Source organism: Miniopterus natalensis, chromosome 10 (genome assembly GCF_054644295.1).
Source record: "Miniopterus natalensis isolate mMinNat1 chromosome 10, mMinNat1.hap1, whole genome shotgun sequence".
NCBI classification, from domain to species: Eukaryota; Metazoa; Chordata; class Mammalia; order Chiroptera; family Miniopteridae; genus Miniopterus; species Miniopterus natalensis.
This window is the reverse complement of record NC_142090.1, coordinates 7,876,634-7,889,820: the sequence shown is the minus strand read 5'-3', so window position 1 is coordinate 7,889,820 and position 13,187 is coordinate 7,876,634. Positions and strand designations below refer to the sequence as shown.

Here is a 13,187-nt window from a genome sequence, read left to right as displayed (position 1 = left end):
ACAGACTGTAGATCCACAGAAAGGACAGAGGTCAGCTCTGCCCAGCAGCTGGGATGCTAGGGCTCGCCAGGTCGCTGATTCTGTTTCTCTCTGTCACCCAGTTCACCCTAGGCATGCTGGGCAATGGCTTCATTGGGATGGTCAATGGCAGCAGCTGGTTCAAGAGCAAGAGAATCTCTTTGTCTGACTTCATCCTGACCACCCTGGCTCTCTGCAGGATTGTTGTGCTGGGGATCCTCTTTGCTGACTCTACGATAATGGTGTTCTCTCCCAGACTCCACGAGATGGGGGAAGCCATGCAAGTGATCGATCTCTTCTGGACGTTTACAAACCACCTGAGCACTTGGCTGGCCACCTGCCTCAGTGTCCTCTACTGCCTGAAAATCGCCAGTTTCTCGCACCCCACGTTCCTCTGGCTCAAGTGGAGAGCTTCCAGGGTGGTCGGATGGATGCTGTGGGGGGCGCTGTTCTCTTCGTGCGGCAGCCTCGTGACTCTGGTTCAGGAGTTCAAGCTGCATTCTGTTCTCCGTGGAGCCGATGGCACGGGGAATGTGAGCGAGCACTTTAGAAAGCAAAAGAATCAATTCCAGCTGACCCACGTCCTCGGGATGCTGCGGAACCTCCCGCTCCTGGTCCTGTGCCTGGCCGCCTCCCTCCTGCTCATCCTCTCCCTGGGGAGGCACACGCGGCAGATGCAGCAGAGCGCGGTGGGCCCCAGCGACCCGAGCACCGACGCCCACAAGAGGGCCATCAGAATGATCCTCTCCTTTGTGTTTCTCTTCCTGCTCTACTTCGTTGCCGTTTCAATCACGTCCTCCAGCTACTTCCTACCGGGGGAAAGAGAGATGACTAAAATGATCGGAGAGGTCATTACCATGTTTTACCCTGTCTGCCACTCGTTTGTTCTCATTCTGGGGAACAACAGGCTGAGGCAGACGTTTGTGGAGCTGCTCTGGTGTGAGTCTGGCCATCTGAAGCCTGTGCCCAAGGGACCCCTTTCCCCATAGAACGGCCCAGGGGACAGGAGGGAGCCTGGGAGCCCCTCAGCCCGGCTCAAGACTACAGGGCTCTCTTTCTGACCCACCAGTTCTAAAATATCAGTAGGTGAGAGACCGCTGACCTTCCCACCGGGGACACTTCTCACGGCTCTCTTTGCGTGATTGTTTTGGAGACTGTAAAACAGTCTTTGGAAAATGTCAATATATCAAGAACACTCTCACTATGTAGACATGGAGTTCTATTTTAATAACTACCAGCGCAACGTAATGAGCTGATTACTAGCTTTATCTTAAAGTGTATACTGACGTTGATAAAGCTGTTGTAAGTAAAACAGTGTCATGGACTTGAGGAAAAGAGCAAAAGCATTGCCAGTCCCGCAGATTTGGGTTTTAACTCTGGTTCCATGTGTCCTCCAAGACTTCTGGCCTTCGGTGAGTTACTTTAATCGCCTGTCTGGTCCTCTCGTCCCCCATTTTAAAATGTGGACTGTGACATCACCTCACAGGGTCTTAGAGATTCATGAGACCAGATGCGCCAGCATTTTAGCAGAGCGTATTGTATAAAGCGCTCAATAGGGGAAGCCCTTATTGTGAGTAACAGTGAACTGTGCAGCGGTTCCCACAAGGTACCAGTTTCCACAGCTCCACTGCATGGTGATGAGTGGCGCGGAATGACCCTTGGGCACTAGGGTCATCTTCCTTCTAGTGCAGTCGTCCTCGCACTCCTTTGCCATTTGGCTAAAGTCAATTTCCAAGTAATTTTTTTATTTTTTAGATTGGGCAAAAAAGACCAGGCATTTTTTTTTTTTTTTTAATGGCCCAAGGTGGGTATCTGCTTTTAAAATTTCAGAATTTTATTTAAAACATAATAGAAGCAGTTTTTATAAGTTTAATCACTTTTATTTTAATTAAATTACATAGGCATTGATTTCCTTCCCATTGCTGAACAGTGGCGACAAGTCAATGAGAATGTTATTGCTTAAGATCACGAAGAATTGTCGAACTTGTGCACATATCTAGGACATGTGGCCATCCTGAATCTGGGTTTTTATCACTAATGGGGTTCTCGGGTGTGGAGCTGTTGTGGAATATGGACCCCGAGACCCTGGATTCAAATCCCGACCCCAACCCTTAGGAACTAGGTGACTCTGGGAAGTTCTTTAACCTCTCTCTATTTCACTTTCTGCATTTGTAAAACGGGAATTGTATTTTGTTGGTGGCATTGTTGGAAGGAATGAATGCGTTAACAACATGAAAAATGCTTCGAGTTCCACATGGAGTAAAAACACTCAATAAATATTGCTATTGTTATTTTGTTATATTTTGCCATAGCACGAAGGATCCCCACATTACTTGGCATTTGATCATATGCAATCAGAAATTAATTTTAGGATGGTTCTGGGATTTATAGATTCATTTCTAAAATTATAGGAACAAAATGTCTTTTGGTCTGCACCGTTTGCTTCCAAATCGATGCTTGCCCCTTGAAGCTGCTGGGAAAACATGTCATTCCGACATAACTTAAAATTCCCTTTCAAAAGGGCATCTGTTGAAACTTAAAAGAATGGTTTAATATTCATCCCCAATTTACCATAACAGAAGGATTCTGAAACGGGTCTTTCTGCTATTAGTAAAAATCTGTGCTTCTCTTCAGCACAGGGCAGTTTAGCTATGGAAATCCACGCCGTCCCGACTGGCGTCCGCTGGTTCACCCCGCTCTCGAATTCATCCTAACCCACTCTGGGCCCCTTTCCCTGCCCGGACAACTTCACAACTTCTCTGCCCGGCTCTCACCTCCTGGTCCTTCATCCCTAACACGAATCCCTGATTCTGCTTCTTGCCTCAGGTGTGGGATTTTCCTCCCTTTTACTGGAACATAGCGTTTTACTGGCGATTTTGGCTTGGCTACCTTTCAGTTCTAACTCCTGAAGGATCCCTCTCTCCTGTCTCCACTGCAGCTGTGATAAATCCTACACTGACCCAAAAGATTCAGAAAGGTGCAGTGAACACGCTAAAGTTCCCACTGGTGTTCATTCCCCTGGAGCCCCGAGTGCGGTTGGAAAACCTAGAATTCCCCGAGTGGGGAGTCTGCTGTGGGAGTCCAGTTGGCTGAGTGCTGGCTCCTCACCGGGTCCCGGGGCGTGGGGAAGAAAGACCTAGTCAATGCTTCAGGCCCAGTTTTGAGAAACCCTGGAGGGGGCCGTCTTGTTAGTTTGGTTTTGCTTCCAGTGAATTAACTTGGGTTGCTAAACCCTTTAAAACTCTTAAATCTCATCGTTTGCTGCACAAGGGACTAGAGCAGGGCTTTCTTCCATTACAACCAGGTTCCTTGGGTCAGAGCACGGGAATGGCAAATGTCCCCGCATTTGGAGTCCAGTTATATGTTAGAGCTTGTTCCTGACCGTGTGTGCCCTCCAAACACATCTCTTCTTTGGTGCATTTGGTGTCATAGCAACTATGAAAGTAGCTCATGAGACCTTCCAAGTTTCCATCCAGGGCCCTTATGTTCTATGTCTCGTGGGATTACTTCTCAAGTTTTAAAAATATGTTTTTATTGATTTTTTTTTAAGAGAGAAAGGAAGGGGGAGAGAGAGAAAAACATTGATGTGAGAGGGAAACATCGATCGGTTGCTTCTCGTACACACCTCAACTGGGGATTGAACCCCGAAATCTGGGCATGTGCCCTGGACCGAGAATGGAACCGGTGACCTTTTGGTGCATGGGATGATGCTGAACCAACTGAGCCACACCGGCCAGGGATACTTCTCATTTTCTGTACCCCCTGACCTCTTGGGCCAAGTTCATAGATCTTATCAATTAATGAGATTGAACTGTAGCTTGGGTCCAGGAGGATCATATGTAAAAAAGACATTAAAGCAACAACAACAAAAAATATATTCCCAGATTTCTCAGTTTCAGTGCTTACCAGGGCTCTTTACCTTATATAGTGTCCCTTATATGTTTCCCAATTGTCAGTGAACAGGGATCTCTAGAGCATCTTAAAGTTGTTTGTGATTTTCTTGACTTTGGATAAGTGGAAAGTCAATGTTATTTGTTCTTAATCTGCAAGAAGTTATTTTTCAAAAGAAAAGTGACCTTATAAGCTCCAACAACTGCTGCTGACAATTGTATATTATTTTCTGGTATGTCTACCTTTTGCTGGGCTAGAAATATGTATAGTGTGATGGCAAAGAGTGTTAGTTCTGGAATCACACACATTTGAGTTCAAATCCTGACCCCACCACTAATTAGAAGCACATTCTTTGGCAAGTTGCTAAACTTCCTTGGACTTCAGCTTCCTTCACTATCACATAGGCATATTTCATAGGATTGGTGTGAGGATTATATAAGACAATGTCTGTAGAGTACTTTAGCAACTAAAGCATAGTAAATGTACTACAAATATTAGCTATTAGTATTTTTTTTTTAAAGCCACACCTGAGGATATTTTTTCTATTGTTTTTCAGAGAGAGTGGAAAGAAGAGAGAGAGAGAGAGAGGGAGAGAGAGAGGAACATCTATGTGAGAGAAACACATCGATTGGTTGCCTCCCGCACATGTCCCGACAAGGGCTGGGGATGGAGCCTGCAACCAAGGTACGTGCCCTTGGCTGGAACTGAACCCAGGACACTTCAGTTCTCAGGCCAGTGTTCTAACCACTGAGCCAAAACGGCTAGGGCTAGCTATTAGTATTTTAATCTATCGGGGGTTTCAGTCTGGAGTATATAGCTCATGGTGTCCTGCTCTTACGACAGTGAATCGGTGAACTTTCTTGTTGCTGGTGCTGTAAGACGACATGAGGTCAGGGGAGGTCTGCTCCTTCCAGTCCCCAGGGCACGGTGGGAGGAGAGAGGGAGAGAAAAGGGACTGCAGCAGGGCAGGCGAGAGTCCTGATTGCCCCTCTCTGTGAGGACTGCTTAAAAGCTCCCTGTTTGCAGTCCGTAGGAGCAAAGCGTGGGCACAGTCAGCTTTGAATGCTAGCGGGGCAAGCAGCAACCAAAGGACAAGGACCTCTTTCTGGAAGCCTGAGGAGACAAGGACACTAAGGGAGAGGACACGACACTTCTCTGCCACCATGAGGTGGAATTAATCTCACCCCTCTCTCCATACACCTGGACCCTAATTAAGCAAAAAGCTTTATTGTTTCTGTTTGGTCCAATGCATGGGAGAGGGCTCCCGGGTGGTTGAAAATGACGAGTGGTTTTAGGGAGAGGCTCAGGCAGAAGCCAGACACCAGGGGATGCAAAGGCCTCTGGGCTCCAAAGGCTCCTAGTCTGCCTGAGGGCGAGCCTTTCCAAGAGATACTCGCCCAGCCCAGCCTGTGGAGGTGAGCCAGGTGTCGCCCATTTCATGGTGAGTGTCACCTGCTCGCCCAGGGAGTGGTTCTCCAGGAAGTCACAGAGCTGAGGGTCTGTGCAGGCAGAACCCAAGGCCTGCAGGTCCACAAGGGCCTGGGTCAGGTTCCTCTCCAAGGCCACGGCAGCTTCCATGGCATCCTGAGTGTCACCCCCCTCTTCCTGGGAAGCTTCAGCACGTTCTGGAAGAGAAGGCGGCCACCGCATGGTTTTGCATCTTTAAGAGACGCTCAGCACCCTGGAGCTTTTTCTCCAGCAACTGGAGGAAGAAGAGGCCACGCCCTGCACAGCCAGGCCGTCCAGGTGGAAACAGAAGCCCAGAGAGAAGTAGGTGCAGGAGGCCACAGGTGCAGGTTGGCCAGGCGGTGGACGGGGCCTCCCCCTGGGTGGAATAATTCTGAGGACTTAGGGAGCTCATGGTTGTTCGGCAATAAGGAGTTATGGTCAAAAAATGGTGTTGGCTGGTTTCTGAGGCTGAGGGTGGCTGAGGTGGTTCCGAAGGTGGCGACTGGAAAGGGGGTTGGAGGGTGGTCAGAGGCAGGAAGAAGAGGCGTCCCTGGGTCTGTTCCACCCAAACACTGCTGAAGCAAGAGACAGATCCAGGGAACTGCCGAGGGCATTGCTGAGATTTTTGTTTTTAAATCTGAAGAGACTGGACATTTTTCTCAGGATGTCCTTCCTCCCTGAGCAACCAGGCGGTGAGATGCCTATCTGTGAGGCCCACAAAACTATAACTAAAGCATTACTGTTAAGGGTACCAGAGTATTTTGACTGGCAGTTAAATGCCTCAGGGGAAACAGCACGTGTGCCTGAAGCATGAACCCAGATCCATAAAGGAAGCCCACGGAAAGGCCGGCGTTGCTTTTTCTAGGTGAAAGCAGATTGCGGCAAAGGATTGCAGCACAAACCTGTATACGTGACTGGTGGGGGAAGGCAAAGTAAGGAGTCCTCACGAGAGGGTGGAATTAGACGAAAAAGGCTTTCTCGGGGAAGCGAGCGCTCCTTGAGCTTGTCCTGCCAGAGAACTAAATCACCGTAGGTGCTAAGGGATGGGAGGGGAACCCGGGCATGGCCAGAAGGGCAGCTGCGAGGCGAACAGATTCCAGGGGGGAGAGAGGTTGGATTCAGGTGATCCATGGACGTACGGATGGGGGCAGGGGGTAGGAGTGAGGCATGGGGGTTCCCACCCGATTCCGGGGTTGCTGGGAAGAAAAGCTGCACTCCCTGTGGAGCAATCACAACAGCGCTGGACGGGAGCTCTCACTGGGCTCGGAGGCCCCGGAACCTGCCCCAGCTCCTCCCCGCAGCTCTCCCCTCGGAGGAGTGGACTCCCGGGCTCCCTGCCGCTGTTGGAATCTGGGGCATTTCTAAAGAAAACAGGATATGAGTGAAGAACCAGTAATGTAATCCTTGGGCGATTTGCATCTCAGTAAAAGCAGCCGGCTCGCAGGCCACTAATGGCTCGCTTGCCACACTGGGGAAAACTGCAGAGGGAAATGTCCCGCCTGGCTGGGTCCCGGTGCCTCCTGGCACGGTTCAGTGTTTCCCCTGTTCGCAGCATCAGCACCACAGCTGTTGAGTCCCCCGCGAGTAAAGATGTTGTTTGTCCCTGCTGTTACTGCCTCAGCAGTTTTGAATTCTGTGGGACTCGTCGTGAATCTGTTTATTGCAGTGGTCAATTACAAGACGTGGCTCCAAAGCCGCAGAATGTCCTCCTCGGATCGGATTCTGTTCAGCCTGGGCGTCACCAGGTTCCTCATGCTGGGACTGTTCCTGCTGTACATCATGTACCTCTTCATCGCTCCGAACCCCGAAAGGTTGGTCCACGTATCCATCCTTTTCCTGTGGTGCTGGACGTTTCTGGACTCCAGCGGTCTCTGGTTTGTAACCTTGCTCAATGTCTTGTACTGTGTGAAGATTGCTAACTCGCAACACCCCGTGTTTCTCCTGCTGAAACGGCATCTCCCCCCGAAGATCCCCAGGCTGCTGCTGGCCTGCGTGCTGATTTCTGCCTTCACCACATTTCTGTATGTTGTGCTACCCTCTCGCGAATTCGTGACTGGGAGGAACGGCACACAGCCCACCGTCAGCGAGGACACCGTGTCCCTGGTGATCTCCCTGTGCTCGAGGTCATTTCTCCAGTTCGTCGTTAATGTGACGTCCGCCTCCTTGCTAATAAACTCCTTGAGGAGGCACGTGGGGAAGATGCGGCGGAACGCCGGCAGCCTGTGGAATCCGCAGACGGAGGCTCACGTGGGGGCCATAAAGCTCATGGCCTGCTTCCTCCTCCTGTACATCCCCTACTCAGTGGCCGTGCTGCTCCAGCACCTCCCTTCTGTACGGATGGACTTGAGGACCAGGTCCATATGTATGATGATCTCCATGGTTTACCTCCCGGCGCACTCTGTTCTCGTTGTCCTCACACACCCCAAACTGAAAAGCAGAGCGAAGCGGCTTCTCCGTTTCCGCAACTAGCGGGCATCGGCGAGAAGCGGCGGCTGGAGGCGCTGTGCGGCTCGGGAGCAGGGTTCTCCGCTAGCAGCTTTCCCCGCGGCCCGAGGAATGCGTTTCTGTAATTGCTGAGCTGGCTTCGTAGGCTTTTGAGTGCCTGTATTTCAGTTCAGTTTGCAATTTTTTTTTGGGGGGGGCTCGTATTTTAAATGTAGGCACTTTTTAAAGGAACTTGTTTGAGGCATCCCTCTTCATGTATTTTGTTTGCATGGGCGTTGCATCCCTGCATGATGGCAATCGCCACCTTGCCCCACCGGCTGCTGAAGTAGAGCGGAAAGTTGCCCCGGCCCAACACGCTGTAGGCCGCACCTGTAGTGTGAGCCCGACCGTAGTTCATCTTCCTCGTAGGACAAGTGCCTGACTTAAGCTTTTCTTTTCTTCTTATTGAGGTAACATCATATAAGTTCCAGGTGGACAGTATTGTAATTCACTTACCACCAAAGTCTAGTTACCATCTGTCACCATGTAATTGACCCGCTTCCACCCCCCTGCCCGCTGGTAACCACCAGCCTGTTTTCTGTATCTCTGAGTCTGTTTTGTTTTATTTGTTCATTAGTTGCTTTTTTTTTTGGTTTTGTTTTATATTCTGCATGCGACTGAAATCATACAGTTCTTGTACTTTTCCATCTGACATATTTCACTTAGCATAATGCCCTCAAGGTCCATCTATACTGTTGCAAATGGTAATATTTCACCTTTTTAATGGCTGAGTAGTATTCCATCATATGTGTGTGTGTGTGTGTGTGTGTGTGTGTGTGTGTGTGTGTGTGTATACACACCACATCTTCTTTATACATTCATCTGTCGATGGGCACTTCAGCTGTTTCCATATCTTGGAAAACAGTATGGAGATTCTTAAAAGAAATAAGAGTAGAACTACCGTATGATCCACCAATCCCTCTTCTGGATATTTACCTAAAGAATATAAAAACAATTATTTGAAAAGATATAGGCCCCCCTATATTCACTGCAGCATTATTTACAGTAGCCACGATGCAGAAACAATCTGACTTAAGCTTTGATTGCAAGACATCCACTTCAGCACATAAACACATTGCCAGCCTCCCCCCATTGAGGCCCCTTTGTTTTAGAGAACTTGGTTGATTTTAATAACTGGTCATTTGGGCCACATGTTTTTTTCTTTCCCTGCGCTTTAAATTCCCACTCCTATGTTTTAAATTCACCAAGAGTGATCCCTAGAAACCCTATGTCCCCACCCCTCAACCCCAATAAAAGCAGAGCCCATTCTCTCTCTCTTTCTCTCTCTCTCTCCCCTCCCTCCCTCTCTCCCTCCCTCTCTGTGATTTCACTGTGTGGCCTCAAGTGTGCTGTGTAATTTCCAGGTTCTATAAGTAATAAATCTTTATTATTTCAAAGTTTCCTGGTTATTGCTAAAGGGTATCTTGCAGTCATAATAAGAACCACAAGAGCCTGGCCAGTCACAGTGTTGGTTATTGATAGGCTGAGCTGAGACTGGCACACAACACTGTTAGTTACATTTTTGAAGTTTAGCTGAGGTGTCCTGAGTAAGGACTCAGCACTGGGCAAGTGGTCACTGGGCATCAGTGGATTGGCTTAAAGCAAGCAAGAGAGTGCACAGAGGAGAGGAAAACAGGACAGTTTCAGGGAGAAAAGGGAGTAAAAAAGCGAAAGAAAATAGGTATACATCGTGACAGTAACTGAGCTATTGCACGGTATTTATGTACAGACATACCATGTCTTCTGTCGATGGACACTTAGGTTGTTTCCATATCTTGGAAAACAGTATGGAGGACTGGATTTCTAGGTTTGTTCTAGAAAGAAGGGAAGGGCCAGAGTTGCTAGGTGGAGGGGAGTATTGAGGAAGCCCAACCCAGATAGTTCCAAGGATCTTCAAGTCCAGGGAGCTAGCCCAAGGTCAAAGGCAAGTTCCAGAGAGCGCCCTTCTAGTGGCTTGGTGGGATGCTTCCTGTTCATGAGTCTCTTAATTAAAGCCAGTTACTTAGATCTTCAAATTAAAAAACAAAAGAGCAAGTTCCAAATAGTGAAATTAACACAATCTGTGTGCAACCTTACAAAAGATTGTGTCTCTGCATGTGACATGGAAATCAGTGGAGAGCCAGGAGGAGCCATTGGACTGGTTGTGGGAGTACCTGACTTTTGGTGGCTTTAGGTCATCTCTGTGAATTTATGCATTGAACTGTCTGGACACTGCACAATTCTCCAGGAAAATGCTGGCTTTTTTTTGTTTTGTTTTTTTGTTGGAACAGCAGAACTATGGCTGCAGAGGAGCAGGAATGTGAAGATAGAATATTGGTAAGTTTTGTAATGGGAATCGGGGAATAATAATTTAGATAGTTCTTTTGGTGTTCATAAAATACTTATGTAATATTTGCAGAGCTCAGAAGAAATAGTCTTATTAAAATAACATTCTCTTTATTAACAACAAAAAAGAGAAATCACCAAATTTTACAAATTATCTGAATTTTTCTCATTTGGCCACTGGACTGCAATATTTAGTAAGGATTACCCAAGCCAGTATTTTATACTACAAAACCTGGAGGTACTCATTTTTTTAAGAATTTTAAGAGTAGGAGATAAAAGGATTACTGAGTGACTAAATGCACATTATGACATAAGAACTCTAAATGAGCCGCAGAAACCCTCTTGTTTCCCCAGTACCTGTTATCTTTCTCCTCTCTGCCGTAGTGACAGAATTTTTAGCTACCCAGAGTTTTGGCAGCTGATTTACATGCTACAGCTTCCTCTCATAGTAGGTGGTGCCTTGTGATCCAGTTCTGCCAACAGAGTCTGAGCAGAAGTGATGTGTAATTTCTAGGTGAGGCCCCAGGCAAGTAGGCCCTTCCTTCCCCTGTGCCTTGGCGTCTTCCTGTGTGCTGGAAGGTGGTGATTGGTCAGCTTGGACCATGCAGGTGAGGCGACTGCCTGGGATGGAACAATTATCCATCCTAGACTTGGATCCATAGCTCCTGACTGCTTACACCTTAACTGCAGGACTGTTCATGAGAAATAAGTATCTCCATTCTTTCAGACACCGTAGTTTCTCTGGTCTTACTCAAATGACTTAGGCTATATACCATAAATACATAAAATAACATATGTCTTCATGATGAAGTGGTTTGTAGTTATTTATTGTCCTGTAGTCAGGGAACATTTTTATATGACCTGAGAAAATACTTGTGACATATTAGTAAGTGAAATAAAAATAAAAAATTAAAATATGCAGTATGATACCAATATTTGTTTAAAAATGTATATCTAAAGAAAATTGCAAATAGCAATTATTTTTTGGTGGAGTAAGTTTAGAGTAATATATTTTTTTTACATTTTCTCAGTTTTCTGTGATGAACATAGATTTCTTCTGTAATCAGGAAAAACACATACTTTAAAGTATACATCGTATCTTTATAGTGCCAAAATTTCACTTAAACATGTGTGACTTTGGGGTCCCCTAATCGTTGTTACCAGCATTCTGTTGAGCCATTTTCAGCTGTTTAAAAAACAAACGAAAGAAAAGATTAAGAGGAAGGAGGCATGGATCTTGTAGAGCCTGAACTGAAGGTAAGTTTTAAGACAGCCTTAAATGCCAGTCTTCCGGGGATACGGAATCTCCCTGAAGGCATTTAAAGTAAGTTTCCCAGGAATGTTCCTTCCGTAAATCAACGTGGAGATGGATCTTCTAGTCTAGCCCACTGCTTTCTCAGACAGGGCTGGAGCGGTGAGAAGCAGCCTGGGTCCGCTGGGAATCTTTTTCAGATTTTGTATGCCCCGCCTCCCATTCCTCCAGGCCGCGGGGAGGGATTTCGGGACGCACCCTGCCTCAGGACGAGGGAGAAGGGGCCCTTTGACAAGGCTCCCTAGGGATTTGGATAACTGGCCCATGGCGAGTTTTATTCCTGGAGCACAAAAGGGTGAAAGGACACGGTATGTGTGAGAATTTGCCTGGCATGGAAATAAATGAACAAGGAAGCGAAAGGGAGTGTGGAGGGTGAAGACAGCAGGGGGGGGCAGGGCTGTGAGGCCCCTGGTCCGGGGGAGTCCCAGCTGGGCGAGGGGCTGGCGGCTGTGGGCACTGTATACAGGACTAGCTCTGCCTCAGCGGAGGGGGCGAGGGGCCTGGTAAGCCACTCCCTGTGTGTGCAGCTTGCGAACGAGCTGTCTGCACCCAGGCACACACTCGATTTATTTGATAACATTTCCGACCTGTTTTAAAGACAGGAAAACTATTTGTCTCAATGTCGCTGCCCTCACAGTTCAGAATGATGACCTGCATCGCAAGAGAGGAAATAAATACACCGATATTACTCAGTAAATCTCTGGATCTTTGACTGTAGCGTATGCTTTTAAAGGCCGGGGGTAATGAGCCTTCCATCTTTATTCTCTCTTTCCAGAAACCCTGGAGTCACACAGAGCCGATCACCTTTCTCTAGAAGCCGCAACTCAGTTCTTCCTGTATTGGCGTCCTGTGAATTATGTCAGACGTCAGGGGCTCTCCTGCTGTATTGAAAGGAGTGATTATGGAGAGAAACCACCAAGGAAGGAAAGAAAAGTAACATTAATTAGATTATAATATTTTCTAGACACCAGGCTGGGCGATTTCATTTGTCCTTTTATCATCACAATAGCCCTGTGGGGTAAACATACTTAAAGTTTTTATAAGAGGAACCTGAAGATCTGAGAGGTTGATTGACTTGTGTAAGGACACAGCTACTAACGGGTGGAGTTGGGACGCAGCCCCAAATCTGTCTGACATTGAAGTACATTGCCTTTCTCTTCTTTTCCCCTCAGATATTTTTATTGATTTTTAGAGAGAGAGAAAAGGAGAGGGAGAGGGAGAAACATCGATCAGCAAAACATCAGTCAGCTGCCTCCTGCATGCCTCCCACCGCGTGCCAAGCCCACAACCTGGGCATATGCCCTGACCGGGAATAACTGGTAACCTTTTGGTGCACAGGACAATGCCAACCAACTGAGCCACACCGGCCATAGTGAAGTACATTGTCTTTCCCGAATGGCCCCAAGTGCCCCATTTATAAATCCCCCTCATGGGGAGCTGGTCATGAGGTTTGTTTCTCGTTGAGGTCTGGGGCTAGCGTGGACCTGGGAGCACTTGACTTTGGACGAGCAGAGATCCAGGGAGCCCTGTCTGCCGTCCTTGTGGTATGACTCTTCCTAGCATGACCTTACAATGTTAGGGGAAACCTCAGTCTCCTGAGTCCCCTCTGGAGAAACGTAATGCTCTTCTTGGTAAGAAGTAATTTTCACACAAACAGTTTTCTGTAACTGAGTGTTATATAACTTGTCAAAAATAAAGCTTGCATTTT

General features: G+C 47.5%; 2 protein-coding genes and 1 non-coding gene across 3 annotated transcripts; all 3 read left to right on the top strand.

Annotated features, from left to right (window-relative positions):
* The first annotated feature begins 17 nt into the window (after positions 1-17).
* TAS2R3 (taste 2 receptor member 3) lies at positions 18-2,309 on the top strand. The gene has a single exon (XM_016205078.2). The coding sequence runs from the start codon at positions 54-56 to the stop codon at positions 1,005-1,007; it is 954 nt and encodes a 317-aa protein (XP_016060564.1). The 5' UTR covers positions 18-53; the 3' UTR covers positions 1,008-2,309.
* A 4,596-nt stretch (positions 2,310-6,905) lies between these two features.
* Positions 6,906-7,827, top strand: TAS2R4 (taste 2 receptor member 4). Its single transcript, XM_016205059.2, has one exon. It carries the CDS (start codon positions 6,949-6,951, stop codon positions 7,825-7,827), a length of 879 nt encoding a protein of 292 aa, XP_016060545.2. The 5' UTR covers positions 6,906-6,948.
* Positions 7,828-8,110: 283 nt separating this feature from the next.
* LOC107531095 (uncharacterized) lies at positions 8,111-12,403 on the top strand. The gene is made up of 3 exons (XR_015715163.1): positions 8,111-8,252; positions 10,113-10,158; positions 12,255-12,403. It is a non-coding gene; the product is annotated as an uncharacterized LOC107531095 (transcript).
* Positions 12,404-13,187: the final 784 nt, after the last annotated feature.